Source organism: Triturus cristatus, chromosome 1_2 (genome assembly GCF_964204655.1).
Source record: "Triturus cristatus chromosome 1_2, aTriCri1.1, whole genome shotgun sequence".
In the NCBI taxonomy this organism is placed as follows: Eukaryota; Metazoa; Chordata; class Amphibia; order Caudata; family Salamandridae; genus Triturus; species Triturus cristatus.
The window spans coordinates 93,818,892-93,839,459 of NC_140580.1; the positions used below are offsets into that span (position 1 = coordinate 93,818,892).

Here is a 20,568-nt window from a genome sequence, read left to right on the forward strand (position 1 = left end):
AGGAAGGAAAGAGAAATATAAAAGAAAGGATTGAGAAAGCCAATAGATCTGGCTTGCATTTTAAATCCGGAATAAAATCTTTAAAAGCCTTCTGGAGTGTAAATAAAAAATACTATGGTCAGTGTATACAATGCATAAATGAGATCAATAATTTAATGCATGATCATTGCGAGGACTTTCGGGATATAAAATAGTCCCTAATGTATTGATGTGTAAGCACTTCATATGGATAGCATAATGTACAAAACAGCCACTAGCACGTGGTGAGAGACACATTGTTCTCGGGCACAACCATAGCCCACTCTCTATATTTAAAAAAAAATGGTAACAATAGGTGAGAAAGACAGATGCACTGTCAGGCCAGACCTAAAACAGGAAAACAGCAGAGGAGACAGAAGGGCATATGAGAGAGACATTTAAGAACTCAGAGATACATGCATATCAGAAAAGGGGGTGTATGGCAGTAATGTTTAACTATCACATACATTCAAGCACATTGGAGGAGGGAGAGGAGAAATAAAAGAAAGACACATTTCTGAGTTGTAGAACCTTAGTGGAGGAGGGGAAGGGGATACACATGTGTGCCCGTGTGTACTCTTCTTGCCTTACATCTCCATGAACATCCCAAGCTGTGCCGCAGACCCCTCCTCACCTTGCCAGTGGTGCTTGTAGTCGCACATGCGCGAGAGCGCCACCATCATGGCGCAGTAGAGTGGCAGAATGGCTGCGCAGAGCCGCCAGCTCTTGCCCAGGCCCGCCGCTGTGAAGCAGTGCAGCTTCCCCGCCAGGTAGAAGGAGGTGAAGCCGAGGCCAGAGAAGGCAACTGCAAAAGAAAATGGAGACAATACTAGATAAGAGCATGAAACACAAGGCAAAGCTGCACAACCAAGACCATGACATGTGGCAATCAGCACAATGCATCTACATTGGAAAATACACTATTTTGGCCATGTTAAATGCACTACCAAAGGCCCAAAAACCAATACCTATACAGATGGAGTCTTCTAGTTGTGGACGCAGACCGCAAAATGCACAGTCTGCCTGGATCTACTGGTTCCTGCTTGCCATCAATACCCATTTATAAGTCATACATCCTTAACAGTGACTTAAAAATGTGCTTTGTGCTCGAATTGGTGGCTAGAGTACATTAACTGGGCAGGTGTGAGGAGCCTTCTGCCAAAAACATACGGTTGTGAGTGTGCTTCCACCATTGGCACCTCCAGAGCACCTCTTTCAGAGAATTTGTCTCTTGTAAACCAGATTTGTCTGGTACAAGACCCTCCCCAGCTAGAACCACTCCCCCCTCTCCAATAAATCCTCCTAGAAGGAGGATCACAAGCTGGACTGTCAATATCAAGGTGCACAAGATCAAACGTAGACAACTCATCTGAAACTGCACACCTAGGGCTTGGAAAGGTTTGCCCGTCCATCATAGACGCGCCTTCTCTAATCTGCAAAGAAAGGAGCTGCAGGCACTGCCTGTCCACCAGCGCCTGCGGACTCGAGTCACCCTGGACCCACTGAGAGTCCAAGGGGCCACTGCTCAATTCTAAGGAACTCAAGATCCCTCATCGCTGCCCAGCCTAACTGGGAAGTTTGTCCTCGTCTCTTTCTCTGTGCCTATTACTAATTCTCTTCTACACAAAGCAGATCAGACTCTGGTTTGATAGAAATCCCAAACCCCGTTAGAAAAGTCACCCCCGCACAACAGACGGTGCTGCAATGCAATACCAATGGGCAATAGTGTGCTATATGCATGTCAACTGACAATAAACACAACAATAGCTGACTAATCACCTTCCTACTTGTACCGTTGTGCAGAAGTAGTTCACCCGAAACCACCCTCGCTCTATGGGCCGTGCTCTGTTGCCTCCAGGGGCTGGGTTTGTGCTTCACTAATACCCCAAATAAATAATGAAGACAAAGGAAAGAGAGACAGAGTAATTATTTCCCTTTTGGATAAATTAGGGTAGGCATCAGTAGCTTTGGATAGTAACTGTAGCCCTGGTTCTTTTCCTCTGCCGCCTGACAGACAGACAGACAGACAGGCTTGCTTTTTATGCGCTATGGTTGACCTGAAGGACGTGAAGGCTGGTGCAAGGAGCTCACGTCTACCTTTTTATCCACACATGATAGTCTGCAAATGTCCCTCAATCTGCTTGTGCATGAGGCTGCAAGTGCATCAGAGGGCTCGCGACTTGGTAGAGCAGCAGTAGGCCCCCGGGGCAGGAGGTGAGTAGAGCAGCAGAAGGCAAGCGGGGCAGGAGGTGGGTAGAGCAGCAGTAGGCCCCCGGGGCAGGAGGTGAATAGAGCAGCAGAAGGCAAGCGGGGCAGGAGGTGGGTAGAGCAGCAGAAGGCACGCGGGGCAGGAGGAGGGTAGAGCAGCAAAAGGCAAGCGGGGCAGCAGATGGGTAGAGCAGCAGAAGGCAAGCGGGGCAGGAGGTGGGTAGAGAAGCAGTAGGCAAGCGGGGCAGGAGGCTGGTAGAGCAGCAGAAAGCAAGCGGGCAGGAGGTGGGTAGAGCAGCAGTAGGCAAGCGGGGCAGGAGGTGGGTAGAGCAGCAGAAGGCAAGCGGGGCAGGAGGTGGGTAGAGCAGCAGAAGGCAAGCGGGGCAGCAGGTGGGTAGAACAGCAGTAGGCAAGCGTGGCAGGAGGTGGGTAGAGCAGCAGAAGGCAAGCGGGGCAGGAGGTGGGTAGCAGGGCAGGAGGTGGGTAGAGCAGCAGAAGGCAAGCGGGGCAGGAGGTGGGTAGAGCAGCAGTAGGCAAGCGGGGCAGGAGGTGGGTAGAGCAGCAGAAGGCAAGCGGGGCAGCAGGTGGGTAGAGCAGCAGAAGGCAAGCGGGGCAGGAGGTGGGTAGAGCAGCAGTAGGCAAGCGGGGCAGGAGGCTGGTAGAGCAGCAGAAAGCAAGCGGGCAGGAGGTGGGTAGAGCAGCAGTAGGCAAGCGGGGCAGGAGGTGGGTAGAGCAGCAGAAGGCAAGCGGGGCAGCAGGTGGGTAGAACAGCAGTAGGCAAGCGTGGCAGGAGGTGGGTAGAGCAGCAGAAGGCAAGCGGGGCAGGAGGTGGGTAGCAGGGCAGGAGGTGGGTAGAGCAGCAGAAGGCAAGCAGGGCAGGAGGTGGGTAGAGCAGCAGTAGGCAAGCGGGGCAGGAGGTGGGTAGAGCAGCAGAAGGCAAGCGGGGCAGCAGGTGGGTAGAGCAGCAGTAAGCAAGCGTGGCAGGAGGTGGGTAGAGCAGTAGAAGGCAAGCGGGGCAGGAGGTGGGTAGCCGGGCAGGAGGTGGGTAGAGCAGCAGTAGGCAAGTGGGGCAGGAGGTGGGTAGCAGGGCAGGAGGTGGGTAGAGCAGCAGAAGGCAAGCGGGGCAGGAGGTGGGTAGCAGGGCAGGAGGTGGGTAGAGCAGCTGAAGGCAAGCGGGGCAGGAGGTGGGTAGAGCAGCAGGAATCTCTTGCCCACTGAGCTTGTAGAGCAGCAATCGGCAGGTAGGACGAGGGCCTGGGGTGGGAAGAGCTTCCGGGCCAGGGGTGATTCGGGTGAGTGGCAGTGAGTGGGTGACCTGTAGTGAAGATGAGAGGGTACGGGGTTTAAGTGTAGGTGTGCAGCAGAAGGCTCACTGTTTTGCTTCCTACCTCCTTACCGCGGGGTCTGTGCCTTTGAGGGTTAGAAGGCCATGGTGGCTGGGAGTAGGGCAGGAGGATGAGGTGTAAGGTGTACTTGCAGAGAAGTGAGTGGCCGAGCGGTGTGCTGCAGGTGGAGTGTTGAGGTAGGAAGAGGTAGAACAGTTGGCTGTGCTTTGTCTGGTGGTGGTAGAGTGTCAGTCTGTTGGGGTATAGAGGGGGTGTTACCAGCGAGAGGCACTGTGGGTGCTGAGTGGGTGTGGAGGATGGATCGCTAGCTCCCCGGAGAGGCGTGGGGAACAGGCAGTGAGACCAAGGCGATGAACATGCCTGCTGGAGGCGGCAGCAGCTGCGCTGGCTTCTTTGCTGCTGCACTCTCTGGGCCAGGAGCATTAGTGCAGTGGGGAAGGACAGAGAGGAAGGACTCGCGATCATTTGCCCCTGGAGCAACGAGTGCGGGCCACCGGCCATCGAGAGCCACTCAGTAGGGGAGCAGAACAGGTGTGGACGAGGTGGAGGGGGGGAAGTACACAGCAAGGGGTACAGTGGGAGAGTTGTTAGAGGGAAGGGGTTGATCAAGTGGATAGCACTGGAGTGTAGGAAAGGCAGGAGGAAAAGTGGGTATTGGGGTGAGCCTGGCAAGGGGCTTCCAGGTCTACAAGGGGGTAGGGAATGGGGAGATGTTAGATAGGCGGCTGTAGGGGAAGAAGGAAAGGCGATGGCTGAGAGGGCTCTGCTGGTCATGGGGACCCTGAGGGTGCAGGCCGGCCTGGCGTGTGCCACGAGGTGGGCCAGAGGTAAGTGGCACCAGTGAAGAGGATTGCTGGTGCGATGCAGGTGCTAGGAGAACCTGGAATGGCTCGGGACAACCCTCTAACAAGAGGCCTGGTCCAGTGAGGCCCACATAATGTCAATGGTGAGGAGGAGCTGTTGTGACTTTTCTGACAGGTATTGGGGATGGAGAGGTGCCAAGGAAAAGTGTCTGGGGGACAATGGCCGGAGTGTGAAAGGAAATGTAGTGGAAGGGTTAGAAGGTGCTGCTGGGCTATGATGAGAATGAAGGGATTGAAGGAGAAGAGATGGAGGAAGGGGAGACTGGGGCTGAGGTGTTGGGATCGGGAAGAAAGTCAAGCATGATGAGGACACACTGACACCATCTTAATCTGGGAGAACATGACTGATGCTCCCTGTTAGCATCTGAGTGTGGTGGTTTCCAGCTGAGTGACAGCTGGGCTTCGGATCAGCTTCCTTGTTGTAGGGAACTAGTGAAGCTCACTTGTGCCCGCCCTTCGCTCTGTGCCTCATTTCCATTTCTGAACCACGAGAAACCATTGAGAATGCAACTTCGTTCTTTAGAAAAAGGCATGATCCAGAGGCTGTTTTGTTTTTGCCAGTGTTACTTTTGATAAGAAGGGGATGCTTCTTAAGAAGGTTGTTGAGTGCGACTGTGGCACATATGTATATTCGTAGACACAAGAATATGATGTCACTGGGGTTTTACTATAAGTGTAAGATCTTTTTAAGGGTCTGGCTACCCATTATGTCCTAAATTTAGTCACACACATAGCAATGTAATTGGCATTATTTTTTCAGCAATTTCCAAAGCACAGGATCTTTTAAATGACCTTCAGCATTGCCCACACTCCTTGGACCTGGCACTTGATTTCCCTAGTGGGTTCAGGTAACTCTGAGCCTTTCGTTTGTCTACAAAACACTGGTAAGTATAGGTTTCAGAATTTCCCAAAAAAGGCTTCTCTTTCTCCTCGCATCTTTTCAGATGCAACTGTGAGGTAATATACACTGCATTGGCCAGTCTTTTCTTGGCCCTGATAAAATTGCCATAGATAGCGTCTGCAATGAAACATGACAGCCTACATTATTACAGGTCTTACCGTGTCTTGAAATTGAACACAACACACATTAAAACATAAAGGCATCGCCCTGGTGTGTTTTTAATAAATGGGAGGACACATATTACACACCAGCTAACATATGCCCCCACCCCCCGAATTTTCTGTAATTTAAAAAAGTTTGTCAGTAAGAGCTACATTTACTCAAGAGACAATTGCTCAGTGCAGTGGGCCTATCATCAGCCCAGATCTCTTGACTGGGGGAGAATGTCTGCATTGTCAGCATTCCGTCCATCATTTGTTTGTTGTAACGCTTTTCGCCCTAAGTGGGATGGGTATTCCCAGACGTGGGACCCGTGCTCACTACGCCACTGGAGTCAAGCTATCCTGGCTGATGACGGCTGATAGCCAGAAACCGGTCCTAGGATGCTTGATTCCGGTCCAGGGAAGACATGGCTTGGCAGTTCGGGCTGGACTGTTCCCATGAGGCACAGGGTCAAGACTGATTTGCATATGGCCATGTCTAAACTGGGGTGGTGTAGTGGGCAAAAGAACGATGGATTTAACCCAGATCTCTTGACTGGGGGAGAATGTCTGCATTGTCAGCATTCCGTCCATCATTTGTTTGTTGTAACGCTTTTCGCCCTAAGTGGGATGGGTATTCCCAGACGTGGGACCCGTGCTCACTACGCCACTGGAGTCAAGCTATCCTGGCTGATGACGGCTGATAGCCAGAAACCGGTCCTAGGATGCTTGATTCCGGTCCAGGGAAGACATGGCTTGGCAGTTCGGGCTGGACTGTTCCCATGAGGCACAGGGTCAAGACTGATTTGCATATGGCCATGTCTAAACTGGGGTGGTGTAGTGGGCAAAAGAACGATGGATTTAACCCAGATCTCTTGACTGGGGGAGAATGTCTGCATTGTCAGCATTCCGTCCATCATTTGTTTGTTGTAACGCTTTTCGCCCTAAGTGGGATGGGTATTCCCAGACGTGGGACCCGTGCTCACTACGCCACTGGAGTCAAGCTATCCTGGCTGATGACGGCTGATAGCCAGAAACCGGTCCTAGGATGCTTGATTCCGGTCCAGGGAAGACATGGCTTGGCAGTTCGGGCTGGACTGTTCCCATGAGGCACAGGGTCAAGACTGATTTGCATATGGCCATGTCTAAACTGGGGTGGTGTAGTGGGCAAAAGAACGATGGATTTAACCCAGATCTCTTGACTGGGGGAGAATGTCTGCATTGTCAGCATTCCGTCCATCATTTGTTTGTTGTAACGCTTTTCGCCCTAAGTGGGATGGGTATTCCCAGACGTGGGACCCGTGCTCACTACGCCACTGGAGTCAAGCTATCCTGGCTGATGACGGCTGATAGCCAGAAACCGGTCCTAGGATGCTTGATTCCGGTCCAGGGAAGACATGGCTTGGCAGTTCGGGCTGGACTGTTCCCATGAGGCACAGGGTCAAGACTGATTTGCATATGGCCATGTCTAAACTGGGGTGGTGTAGTGGGCAAAAGAACGATGGATTTAACCCAGATCTCTTGACTGGGGGAGAATGTCTGCATTGTCAGCATTCCGTCCATCATTTGTTTGTTGTAACGCTTTTCGCCCTAAGTGGGATGGGTATTCCCAGACGTGGGACCCGTGCTCACTACGCCACTGGAGTCAAGCTATCCTGGCTGATGACGGCTGATAGCCAGAAACCGGTCCTAGGATGCTTGATTCCGGTCCAGGGAAGACATGGCTTGGCAGTTCGGGCTGGACTGTTCCCATGAGGCACAGGGTCAAGACTGATTTGCATATGGCCATGTCTAAACTGGGGTGGTGTAGTGGGCAAAAGAACGATGGATTTAACCCAGATCTCTTGACTGGGGGAGAATGTCTGCATTGTCAGCATTCCGTCCATCATTTGTTTGTTGTAACGCTTTTCGCCCTAAGTGGGATGGGTATTCCCAGACGTGGGACCCGTGCTCACTACGCCACTGGAGTCAAGCTATCCTGGCTGATGACGGCTGATAGCCAGAAACCGGTCCTAGGATGCTTGATTCCGGTCCAGGGAAGACATGGCTTGGCAGTTCGGGCTGGACTGTTCCCATGAGGCACAGGGTCAAGACTGATTTGCATATGGCCATGTCTAAACTGGGGTGGTGTAGTGGGCAAAAGAACGATGGATTTAACCCAGATCTCTTGACTGGGGGAGAATGTCTGCATTGTCAGCATTCCGTCCATCATTTGTTTGTTGTAACGCTTTTCGCCCTAAGTGGGATGGGTATTCCCAGACGTGGGACCCGTGCTCACTACGCCACTGGAGTCAAGCTATCCTGGCTGATGACGGCTGATAGCCAGAAACCGGTCCTAGGATGCTTGATTCCGGTCCAGGGAAGACATGGCTTGGCAGTTCGGGCTGGACTGTTCCCATGAGGCACAGGGTCAAGACTGATTTGCATATGGCCATGTCTAAACTGGGGTGGTGTAGTGGGCAAAAGAACGATGGATTTAACCCAGATCTCTTGACTGGGGGAGAATGTCTGCATTGTCAGCATTCCGTCCATCATTTGTTTGTTGTAACGCTTTTCGCCCTAAGTGGGATGGGTATTCCCAGACGTGGGACCCGTGCTCACTACGCCACTGGAGTCAAGCTATCCTGGCTGATGACGGCTGATAGCCAGAAACCGGTCCTAGGATGCTTGATTCCGGTCCAGGGAAGACATGGCTTGGCAGTTCGGGCTGGACTGTTCCCATGAGGCACAGGGTCAAGACTGATTTGCATATGGCCATGTCTAAACTGGGGTGGTGTAGTGGGCAAAAGAACGATGGATTTAACCCAGATCTCTTGACTGGGGGAGAATGTCTGCATTGTCAGCATTCCGTCCATCATTTGTTTGTTGTAACGCTTTTCGCCCTAAGTGGGATGGGTATTCCCAGACGTGGGACCCGTGCTCACTACGCCACTGGAGTCAAGCTATCCTGGCTGATGACGGCTGATAGCCAGAAACCGGTCCTAGGATGCTTGATTCCGGTCCAGGGAAGACATGGCTTGGCAGTTCGGGCTGGACTGTTCCCATGAGGCACAGGGTCAAGACTGATTTGCATATGGCCATGTCTAAACTGGGGTGGTGTAGTGGGCAAAAGAACGATGGATTTAACCCAGATCTCTTGACTGGGGGAGAATGTCTGCATTGTCAGCATTCCGTCCATCATTTGTTTGTTGTAACGCGTATCATCAGCCATGGCACTGGTATAGCCTTCGAGTGAGTGAACACCAATAATGAGAAGCCCAGGACACTGTAGCCACCTTCATCTGTGGTCCCTCTGCTGTTCCCATGAGGGGCCTCCTCATAACTGAAGTAGCCGTGTGTAGGGCCTCTCTCATTACAGTTTGGGAAGGGGTGATGTGAAGAGCCAGGGGCCATAAGGGGGCACACAAAGAGTATGGAGTTCGAAGGTGATGAAGTCACACCACATGGTGCATTGGGGAGTGGGACACAGAAGACTGTAAGTAAAGAAGGAGAGAAGGAAAAAGTGAATTGTGAGAATATGGATGGGGAAGATACAAAATATAAGAAAACTGATGTGAAAGAGAACTGGAAGGAGGTTGTTGTTGAAACAGTAACAGGTGACAGTGAGGGGAAGGAGATACAGATCTAGAGGGACATAGTATGTAAAGGTGACGTTCAAAGAACTACAATACATTGGAATAACAAAACATTTTTGGTCTTAGCTATATTTTTATCAAGGTATAGACTTAGCACAGATTGTGTAGGAAGGATAGAGACTAGAGTGCAGGTTAGGGAATCAAGGACTAATGGTATAAAATTTGATGTCAGCTTTAGCAATGGTAGACATGGTCACAAAAAAGTTGCTGAAGAAAGTGAAAGAGAGGAGAGTTTGATTTTTGGCCACTGGAGAAATGAATTCTGTCTGTTTTAGGGAAGGAGCAGTTACCTAAAAAAACAAGCATTTACAATGCAATACGTCTCGCAATTGCGAGATTTTGAGCAATTATCATTGGAAATGACAATGCCTTTAATTGTGGGGTTAAAAAACCTGGAATAATAAAAGGCATTGTCATTTACAATACCAATAGGTCAAAGTTTGGAAAATGCGAGACCTATTGTATTACAGAGTGCGCGGTGTCCCTGGAGTGGGCACCGCGATCTGCATTAAAGTAAAAAAAAATAACGCTGAAACAGAGCACTGTACGAGAACAGAGCAGACTACACAGTGCGAGGAGCGGGCGCGCACCGCACTCTGTTAATGGGATGGGAGGACACACTTCACATAGTGCAAGAAGGTGCACAATGCTCTGTATAGGGGAGGGCTGACTTCATATAGTGGGAGGGGAGGGTGCGTGCTGCACTGTACCAGATGAGAGGTGCGCACTGCACTGTACACAAGGACAGGTTGCACACTGCACTGTACAGGAGAGGGCACACTGCACATAGTGTGAGAAGAGGGTGCACACTGCACTGTATAGGAGAGGGCAGACTGCACATAGTGTGAGAAGAGGGTGCGCACTGCACTGTACAGAAGAGGGCAGACTGCACATAGTGCGATAAGAAGGCGCGCACTGCACTCTGTAAGGGGGGACTTCAGATTTCCCAACAGTTACGATGGCATATCTTGTGAACATACATTATATGAGAAGCAGGGCATGAGCGGTGGGGGGGGGGTCCTTAACACCGGTACTCAATTCACCTGCCTTTTAGTCCAGCTGGTGAAGTATATGGTAGAAGGGCAGACTGCAGGATGTGAGGTGTATAGGGCAGACTGCACGCTGTGAGGTGTAGAAGACAGAGTCTGTTGTAGAATGTAGAAGGCAGACTGCACGCTGTAGAGTTATAACACAGGCTGCAAGCTGTGAGGTGTATATGGCAGACTGTACGCTGTAGAGTGCATAGGCAGACTGCATGTTGTAGAGTGCATGAACAGACTGCACGCTGTGAGGTGTAGATGCCAGAATGCACACTGTGAGGTGTATAGAGCAGACTTTACACTGTAGAGTGCATAGGCAGACTGCACGCTGTGCGGTGTATAGGGTGGATTGCACACCGTGAGGTGTATAGGGCACAGTGCACGCTGTGAGATGTATAGGCCAGACTGCACACTGTGAGGTGTGTACATGGAACAGTGTTATAATACGTGGTGCACGTGCCAGACTGCACTTTGTGCCAGGGGTGTTACAGCGGATTAGCGTAGATGAGATTGCGGGTGGGCTGCATCCTCTGGTTTGGGAAGCAGGCGCTCCACAAGCAGCGAGTAAGAACCGTGCCGGAGCCCAGGCGTGTATGGTGTGCGCCGTCTCAGGGGTGACGCCTCCTCTGGTGGAAGCGTGTTTGTATGCGGCAGATGGCTCCTCTGTCCAGGCTGGAGTAATCAGGCAGCAGCGCTCTAATGCTCCCCACCCAGGGTGGGTTCTGTTGGGGAAGCAGGCAGCATTGCCGGCATCCACAGCTGGGGGGAAGGCTTTTCCTGGCATTGCGTCTGTAGGAGCGGCAGTCTCGCTTCCCCCCGAGCAGAGCCAGCAGCAGCCCTAGCGAGCGGCGGAGACAGGCTGCACGTAGAAAGGTTCACGTGGGTGGTAACATCTGGCAGAGCTCAGTGTTGGAGGGAGTGCACCGGCCAGCAGCCCCACGCCATTGTAAACAAGCTGGAAAAAAGTGCTTACCGACTAATTAAAGGAGACTGTATAACGCCGCAAATAAAAGATCCAGTCCGGATAGGCCGTCCCAAAAGGAGACAGGGCGGTAACAAGGAGGGACTAAGAAGCCTCATTTTCAATCGGAAGTCAGAGTTTACCATGTACGATGACACCAGCCAATGAAAAAGATTGGCGGAGCTTCAACTCCTCTTCTAAAACATACCCTACTACAATATGCCTCGCAGAGCGAGTAGCGCATGTGCGCTACAACGCTACGCGAGACCTAATAAAGGGAGATATTTGAATAATCCACTATTTGTCAGGGCCAAGATGGTACAGGGTTTAGTTAATGATTCTGTAGCAGAGCGCCACAGTCACCATTCAAGTGTGGATGACACACTTGGGATACTATGGGAATGTGGGTAGGATTCGAGATGGCAGTGTGTGACATCAAGTCAGCCCTTTTCCTTTTCCCAGTTCAACCGCAGGATTTGTCTGTACTTGGTATGTAGTTTGAAGGACATAAATGTAGACACAGCATTACAAATAGGTTATGTAATGTCTTATGCGTTGTTTAAAAGGTGCAGCTTTTTTGCAGTGGGTCTCCTCAGCAGCAACATGATCAGGAAGGATTACACAGACGATTGCTTTTTAGCAGTGAAGAGGGGAGGAGTCAAATGCAAAGATGCTTTGGAGAAGTTTAAGGAGATGCTCGAAGCATTGGTGTACCCTAGATGTGTGAATAGACAGAAGGAACAGCTGCAATGATAACTCTTTTGGTTGTTGAGTTAGAGTTGGGAAAAAAGCTAAACTAGTGAAGGAGAAGATGGAAACGATACTGGAAATGATTACATAATTATTGAAGGTGAAGAAACATTATAAAAGTGCAAGGCAGATTGGAGCATTCTAAGTTTGCATGCTGGGTGGCGCAAGCAGGTGGGAAAATCTGTAGAAGGAAAGATTTTACCATGCCAGAAGGGGTGTGGCCTCATCACATCACAGGTTGAACAGTGGCAGTGAAAGCAGAGGTGAAGTTGTGGTCAAAATGTCTAAGGAATTTCAACATCTTGACTGTGTGGTCATTGTGAGAACAGAACAGAATGAAGGGCACAGATGTTTTCAGAAGCAGTAAGGACAGGCGGCTTTGATTTATACCAGCAAAGTCTGAGCGCAGAAGTGGCCTAAGTGGTTAAGAGAAAGAAAGAGTACTGCATATTTGGAATTATTTCCCCTGGTGATGGCTTTTGTTTTTTGGGTGCCATTCTGGCAAACAAGATGGTTCATTTTAATGTAGAAATTGAGGCAGTTCTATCACTTGTGAACAGACGGATGTCAAAGGGCGGGAGTCTCTTGAGACTCTTGGGGGTTTTGTGCTTGGGTGCCCGCCGGACAGCATTGTTTCAGGTGAGGCACATCTCCAGGGTGATAATGACATGGTGGTTGCTTTGTTTCATTCTCAGTGGCAGAGATTCATTGGGCTGGTGCCAGTAGCAGAATTGTTCTGGAAAAGCAATACCATTGGAGCTTTGGGATTAAGGGATTGAAGGTGTTCCAGTTGATTCAAGAACCACTAGCCATATCGACGATAAAGGCACACAGGCAAGCCTGGCAGGAGGTTCTCAGGAGGAAAGGGAAAAGGCATAGAAGTGAATGTACTGGAGAGGCTCTGAGGAGAAATGTTGTTGTTCATTTTATAATGGATTTGATTGATAAAGGTTTGTTGTCAGTGACAATTGTACGTGAATTAGTGGGGGTTGCATTTTAAAATAGGTGCTTTTAGGGTTATATGCTTTTTGTGTGTGAAATGGGCTACAGGATGTTAGAATGTTGAGTGATGACAAGGGCTCTAACTGGAACGGTGCAACATCGAAAGGGACATTATGCATGTTGGTTTTTTTAAAGTAGGAGTTTAAGCTATCAGACCTTGTATCGTGTGAATGATTTTAGGGCCTTCGAGATTTCAAAGCATTCATGTACTAAGGGTGGTGGCGGATTACAGTGGAAGGATTTTTGATTGTGAGGTGACAAGTTTATGGTTAAGTTGAAGAAATCTAGGACAATTCAATTTCGTGCTGGAAAGGATGTTTTTAGGGGTTTAGGCTGACAAAGATATATGTTCGTGAAAGGCTTTAGAATAATTAGGAGACAATGTGAAGGGCAATTAATTTGCACCAAATGGGCCATCCATTCTTGAGGTTTCAGTTCGTATTTGTTTTTCGGTAATGTGTGATGAGGTTAGGCCTGCCAAGTTGCTAATATTTATTTATTTTATTTGGAGATTTATAAAGTCCTTGAAAACACGAAGATTGCCTCAGAGTACTACATAACAGTAGGAAGTGTGTGGTGAAGCCTCAAAATGGAATTGACTCATTAGGTTGTGTGGCTGATTTTATGTAGTCTGGGCCACGCACCGATAACCACAACCAGAGGGGTCAACCAAATGATTGTCTCAATAAATGTGACCTTTTGACAGTTTTTGAATCTGCTGAAGATGGGTTCAGGTCTTCAATGCATTGGGAAAGAGTTCCAGAAGAATGATCCGTATGAGTGAAGAATCCTAACACTAAACTTCCTGTATCGGTGTGGTCGGATAGACACATTGGCTGATCTGAGGTTTCTGGATGCGAAGTATGGGAGGAACAGCTTCTACAAGTTCTCCTGTGATCGCCCATGCAGTGCGTTGTATATGAAGCGTAGGGATGCTAAGTCAGCTCTTCCTTCACTAGGATCTAGTGCAGGATGAGATGTGATCTTAGGGATTCAGGCCAAAGATGAGATGGCAGTGTTGGTCAAGACCTGTTCAAGCCTGGATGTCGATTTGTTAAGGGAGGTTGGCATCGAGGCCATTCAGTAGCCAATTTGGGATATTACCACTGCGAGTAAGACGGTTCTTTTGTGAGGGAGGTTGAGGACAGGAAGGACACCTTGGAGTAGTTGCAGGTGGTGAAACGCAGCTTTTGTAATAGCACTTGTATGATGGATAAATGACAGACTGCTGTCCAACATCACACTGAGGTTGCAAGGTTTTTCCACTGGTTTGGGGTAAGTACCAAGAGAATCAGGCCAGAGAAAAAGGAAGATGGGCCAAGGAAACGGATCCATTAATTGAATTTCAGTTTTCTCCCTGTTTGGGCACAGCCATTTATCTGCATCCATTGGTGAACCTGAGACAAGCAGTGTGAGACTTTCAATGAGTTGCCAGAACTGTTGTCAAACGTTTGTGTAGCTGTGTGTAATCGGCATGCATATTATATCTCGCAGCATGGGTGATCAAGCTGAGCCCAGCGGGACCCCGCAGGCGGGTACAGCAGGTGACTGTAGCACCGCTGGAGAGAAAAGGGTCAAGCTTGACCTGGTGACAGCAGTTTAGGAGGAAGGAGGGAAACTAGATTGGCATCATCACATTGAAGCTGGCTGGGAGTTCAAAGCCACCAAGGAGCCCCTTGTGGTCCATAGCACTGAAGACTATAGAGAGTCCCAGAGGATTAAGGCACAAGGTATGCGTATGTTTAGCAAATTCAGAAGTTCTTCCCCAATGTTTAAAAGTGTAGATTCTTTGCCCCGTCCTGGTACACAGCCTGACGGAAAGGTAATGAAGAAGCGATGAGGTTCCAGGTGAGAGGACAGTTGGTTTGCGGCCACTGTTTAGAGCGCCTTGGAAGCACAAGGTAGGCCAGAGAGCGCTCCTCTGCTGGATAGATTTTATAGCCTTCATCCTCGGTGGTACATGCGAACTTTGTAAGAGTGTTGGGAAAATACTAGTATTCCTCGGATTGCAGGGAGGAGGAGATCCTGCCTCGAGGAGCATCCATTTTGCTAATGATGGACAGAAGATAATAACATAAATCCTCTGAAGGCTCAAGAGGTCTTGACTTTTGATTATGCAACACCAGTTCCATGTACATGCAGAAAGGTTCTTAAGTAGAGTGGTCGACCTCTGAGATGCAGGCTTGGAAATACCTATTTGTGCTCTGGTGCAAGCTGATACACAGCCTAAAGATTGTACTTAGCAAGCAATCAGATCAGCAGGTAGTTATGATTTGTTTCAAGCGCTTTGCCACGGTATCATGGGAGGCACAAGTCATCACTGAACCATTTGTTTGTCTTACAAAGATTCGGATTTTGTGTTGAGAGAGGGTATCCGATGCTGCTCTCACCTTCTCAAGGGGGTAGGAGGTCATCAGTAGAAGCTGAAGGTGCATCAGGGATGTTTGGGAGCTATTGTGTGAACTTCTTAAGACATAGGATATTTAGATTCCTCTGCTGAATCTCTGCTGACATGCATAATAATTGTGAGCACTTGTTCTTGCTTCAGTTGCTGTTGTAGCAGAGAGGGTTGCCCGAAGTTGCTAGCTATTCATGATTTAGTTCATTTAACAGATTAACATGTTTGAAGCGGGATTTAGGAACCTTGGCTGGCTTTTGCATTGTGTCAATTATATCTTAGAGACTCAGGAAGTGGTAGTGAAGTGATTGGAAGGAAGATGGTGGAGGGGTGAGAGGAATGAGGGCAGGGCAAAGTAGAACTTGTTGGATGCGGGAGGTATATGTTTTTTCTTAGGTGCAGTTGGTAACAGTTCCAGTGGCTATAATATTTTTAGTTTGGACCCTAAAAAGATGAGTCAATTCAGTGAAGCAGTTAAATGACTGGAACAGGGCTGTGAACCTCTGTTAATGAAGGAATCTGTAACAGGAAATATCACGGTGAAGGAGTCAACAGTGGCGGCTGGTAGGGGACAGTGGTGGGGGCAGGGAAGGTAGTGGGGGCTTAGGAAATAAAAATAAAACATACCTGCTGGTCTCTGTCGCCAGCCGCCACCTCTCATCGCAGGAACAAAAAGCACCCAGGCTTCCAGACTCCCCTGACCAATCAAGACGCTGCTAATATCAGCATAGTAATTGGTCTGAGCGCTGTGGGTCGGTGCTCAGAGAGGTAAATGGAGCTTGGCAATGTTCTCCACCCAGGCTGTAATGCAGCCTGGGTGGAGAACATGCAAAGTGCGCATGACTGTTTGGCCGGTCCGAGACGGCCGGCAAAACTGTCATGTGCACTTTAGGTGCAGCAGCAGACAATCCCCCTCCCCGACATCACAGGACTCCATCCCCACACTGCCCTAACCTGGCAGCAACAGGAATGCAGAAAATGAAATAAACATTTCTGTTATTATCAGTTTATTTTTTCAATTGCACTGCTTTAAAGCAGTGAGGCAACGCTCCTCCGCCTTAGCTGAGGAGCCACCACTGGGAGTCAATGAGGGCAAGCAAAGACTGGAAATAATGGGAAATGAGCTTAAGACTATCAGCAGCACAGCGGGTTTGGTAGAGTATGAGTTAAAGGATTGTTTAAGGGTGACTTTATGTGCGGGAGGTTTAAGGGGGTTGGGATTGCTCTAGCTAGTAGTTAGGCAGTGGGGCAGGATGTTAGTCAGTTAGGCGTGGCTAGGGTTGGTTATTGTTCGTGCAGACCTGTCTCACTCAATCAGCCTTTTCCAAGTTGTTTCATTGTCTGATGGGATCCTGCTGTCTCCACTGATAGGATGTAGGACAAGCAGCAGAGGGCTGTGAGAGCAGCAGAGGGTGGAAGAGAATCAAGGAGAAGATTGGAAGAATAACAGGAAAGCAAGCAGCTGGTTCAGCAGAGGTGGCTGGTTCGGACTGAGGCATATCACTGCTGGGATCTGCTAGGACAAGTCGCAGGTAGAGCAGCAGGTGTGTGATGCGAAGCAAGGGACCGAGAGGAGCAGCGACTGGTGAAATCACATGATATAGGAGGGTGATCAAGTGAAGGCCAAGGGAGTAGATCATTTCAGGGCGTGAACAAGCCTGCAAAGACGGTGACCCAAATGAAGGGGATGGAGGCATTTGGTGATTGAAAAGAAGATGAGGGTGAGATGACTGATTTTCAAATGAAGAAGATGTGCAAGACTGGTAATGGAAGGTGTGGGAGACAAATTGTTCTCTGGAGGATGTAGATTTTCAAAAGGATTGATACCCTCTAAATGGGGGCACGTCTGAGATAAAGCATTGGAGGACATGGGCACGTCTTTCAATAGGTAAGCCAATGTGGGACTGAGGTGTTTAAGCAGGTGAAGATGCCCAAAGGCAGCTATGCATTAGGAGTTTGCTGTAGGCCACACAACCCACTTGTATCTGTGTGGCTTGCTCTGCTAGCAGCATGATAAGTGGGAGGAGTTTTTATGGAGGTACTCTGCAGGGTGGATGGAATTTATCACTGATCTAAGCAGTTTTATGATGGTAGACAAGAGCACAGGGCTGGATGGCTCCTAGATGTATCACGTGCTTGTGCCCAGCATAGCTGCCTCGTGTGACCGTCCCTGTGGTGTTTGGCTGCTGTGTAAAACTAAGATAAACACTGGGCTTTTTACATCCTTTTTATGGGGCAACAAAAAGTGTGTCCAAAATCCTTTGTTTTGATGCAACGAATCTAATATGCATTCAATGTATGGTAGCCCACAATGTGGGGGGGGGATGTAGGTACATGTTGCTTCGAATGGCAATAGCAAACGTGTTGATTACCAAAACGGCACACAAAAGAATGCAATCACGAGGTCCCTCTTTGTTGAGACAACAGCTTCTGAGAAGGCGTCTGTGGGTTTGCCTCGCCCTGCTCCTTGATTTCTGGGGTGCCTTCAAGGACACATGCACCGGAATTGATGACAGTGCGTCTCCATCAAGCTTCTACAACCTATGGATGCTGAAGGAGTCTTTAAATGTGCGAGGGCGCGAGAATGCTGAACTGGGGGACTCGGGAGTCGAGTGAAGCCTGGGTGAATCCTCTTCTGAGGTCTCTCAATATCCATGCCCTCACTCCCCTGTGAAATCGGAGCCTCCCCAAACGTTCTGAAGAGTGGGGCGTTTCGGGTTGTTGAGTGAGCAGGGCCTGTGGATTTGGTCACAATGAACGTCTCAGAATCCAAGGTGGAGTCAGCTTTGAGTGACCCTCTTTCTGGCTGTCCTTGACACAGCCTTGATGGGTCGGCTTCCCCTCCTCTCCACATATAACTTCATTCTTTCTGACTCTTCATGATCCAGTCGCCGAACCTGCTGGTGCAAGGGAGGCAAAGATGCTTCTGCCATGGAAAAGCTAAGCCCGCCGGGGGACTTGCCACTGGTGTGGTGACGAGTGTCGTGGTAACACCCCAGGGTACCTGAGATATGGACTTCGTTCTAAGCTTGGCAACTTTCATTCATTTTCTTTGGCATTGCCTTGAAGCATTCCACGATGACATTTGCCAATGGGGAGTGACTTTCCTGTGGTGAAGCCCCATGTAGTTGGCAAACTCCTTATGTTTCTTTCCACTGACTTTACCACTTACCTACATGTTGAAATATGCTGTCGAGGCCTGTTGTCTTTCAATCTGTTACTCTGCTCTTCAATGAGAGGCGCCTCTTCTGCCGGAGGATACCGAAGACGGGCAAGAGAGGTTGATGATCAGCGAGCACTTTCAAGTGTTTGCCATTTCGGTCTGTCCTATCAGGTTCTACGCATAAGCAGTGACGTGTCACGCCTGGCTGCCTCTAGCCCCGCCAGTCTAACATCCACCCTGACTTCAGCCTGGAGTGACGTTACAGAGTGCGTCATGGAGTTCGATCATGTGATGTGTGATTTAATGGCATCACTTGAAGTGGGATATGCCTCTGACCAGGAGAGTGAATGTTCGCTCTTGGTTAGATTCCTCCAGGGACCCCAGATTGAGCAAACATTGTAAATGTATATGCAAAGTAGCCGGCCATGCTCACGAGGACAGTGACTCGTGCTTCTTGAGCTCCTGGTCTTTGATGCCCTTGGCACCGAGGAAGACGTCAGATGCTGTGATCCATCTGGACTCCTGGCCTCTGGACCCCCATCAAAGACAGGGACGCGCCTCGTGCCAGGACTGATGAGGCAGCGGCGGCACTGGCGGACCCCATCCCTCACGTGGAAGGCTGCGCCGTCTGCCTCTCCGCTCACGAGGACAACCTTTCTGCAGGAAACGCAGCCGCACACAGCAGGATCAGCCAGACGGCGCTGGGACCGATGAAGAGGCGCCGTGCTGGGACACTTCATCCCGCTGGAGAGTCGAAAGAATATTGATACATTCTCTCAACGTGGCAGCAAACTTGTTTATTTCAGAAACGACACTCATCAGATACCATCGTGAGAGCATTCCGTGTTACAGGTTAAAGTGAGACTGGGCCGTCCTAGAAGGCGTCCGCGCTCTCGAAGTTCCTGTGTAGGTCTGTCTAACGCCACCTCCTTATTTGCTTATTTCGGCTTCATGTAGTGGGGACGTGCGCCAGTGCTTGATTTGTAAAAGAAAGAGTGCCGGTGCCCAAAGTTCCACCCAGAAGCCTGAGGCTGTGTTATTAAGTTGCGGGCCAACAAGTACATAGGGCCTCATTTAAAAGGAGCTGACGCTTCTGTATAGATGCATCAGTTGCCATGTGTCAGTGCCAAATGTCCTTGCGCCACCATGGATGCGCTGTATTTACAATACAGTGCTCTATGGCGCAAGGATTAACTGATGCGTCAAAAATTCAGATGCATCTGTTGGCCCAAAAGTGACGCATTGCTGGAGTTGCTCATGAAAGTGACGCAACTCCAGCAATGTGTCAAATGCGCCACAACAGATAGGTGAGTCCCATTCAAAAAGGCTTGTGTCATTCCTTATGCCTGGTCTGAGCAGGCGTAAGGATTTTGACGCAGTGAAGGTGTAGAGTGACGCAGTGAAATGTTGTAAATGTCACTGCGTCAGTTCTACATGGCTTTTTGCGTGGGAACGCCTACCCTGCATGCATTATACCTGGCGCAGGTATTATGTCATGCAGGCCTCTACAAACTGACACACCAATGCGTCAGTTTGTAAGTATGACGTAGTGTAGCTTACTGATTACACCACTGCTGCGTTGGAAAAAAGTGACGCAGTGGTGGTGCAAGCGGCTTGTAAATAAGCTCCATAGTCTTGAGTCCAGCTCTCGCCTCTAATCCACTGCCAGACACTGCCTGCCCTTTATCTCACTCTTGCAGGTTGCTGCTCTCTCCTTTTGTGACGGTTTTCCGTCGTTTTCTTCCTTCTTCTTTCGCCTTTGTGTGTTTTTCTCTCTTGCTCTTGGTAAATATCTGATGAGGAAATATGAGCTCCGCTCCCTAAAAATGAGTGCTGGTGGTCCCCACCGACTCAAATTAGGCACTGAATGTAGCCCCATGGTATGAGCATAAGGATGCTGCAAGTCATTGTGCAGTACCGTGACTCACAGTGATGCGGGAGCCGGGCAGGCCGGCGTCAGCTACTCCACTCAAGTTTGTCTCGGCCCACCATAGAGCGCAGACGCTTGTCTGACTCCACTTTCCTTCAATGGTGCTATTTAACCAAGCATGACTGCTGCATGTCAAATGCACCATCTCGTTTCCATGCACTGCCTCTCTTGTTATGTGCCGCATTTATGTTGTTGCTGCTAATATGCCGCAAA

At 49.5% G+C, this 20,568-nt stretch overlaps 1 protein-coding gene across 1 annotated transcript in view; it reads right to left on the minus strand.

The window, feature by feature from the left end:
- PLPP4 (phospholipid phosphatase 4) overlaps nt 1–20,568 on the minus strand; it is a 779,443-nt gene that overhangs the window by 19,781 nt on the left and 739,094 nt on the right. The window contains exon 6 of the mRNA XM_085602798.1: nt 653–823. Coding sequence (XP_085458924.1) covers nt 653–823 — 171 coding nt within the window. The remainder of the gene's footprint in view (nt 1–652; nt 824–20,568) is intronic.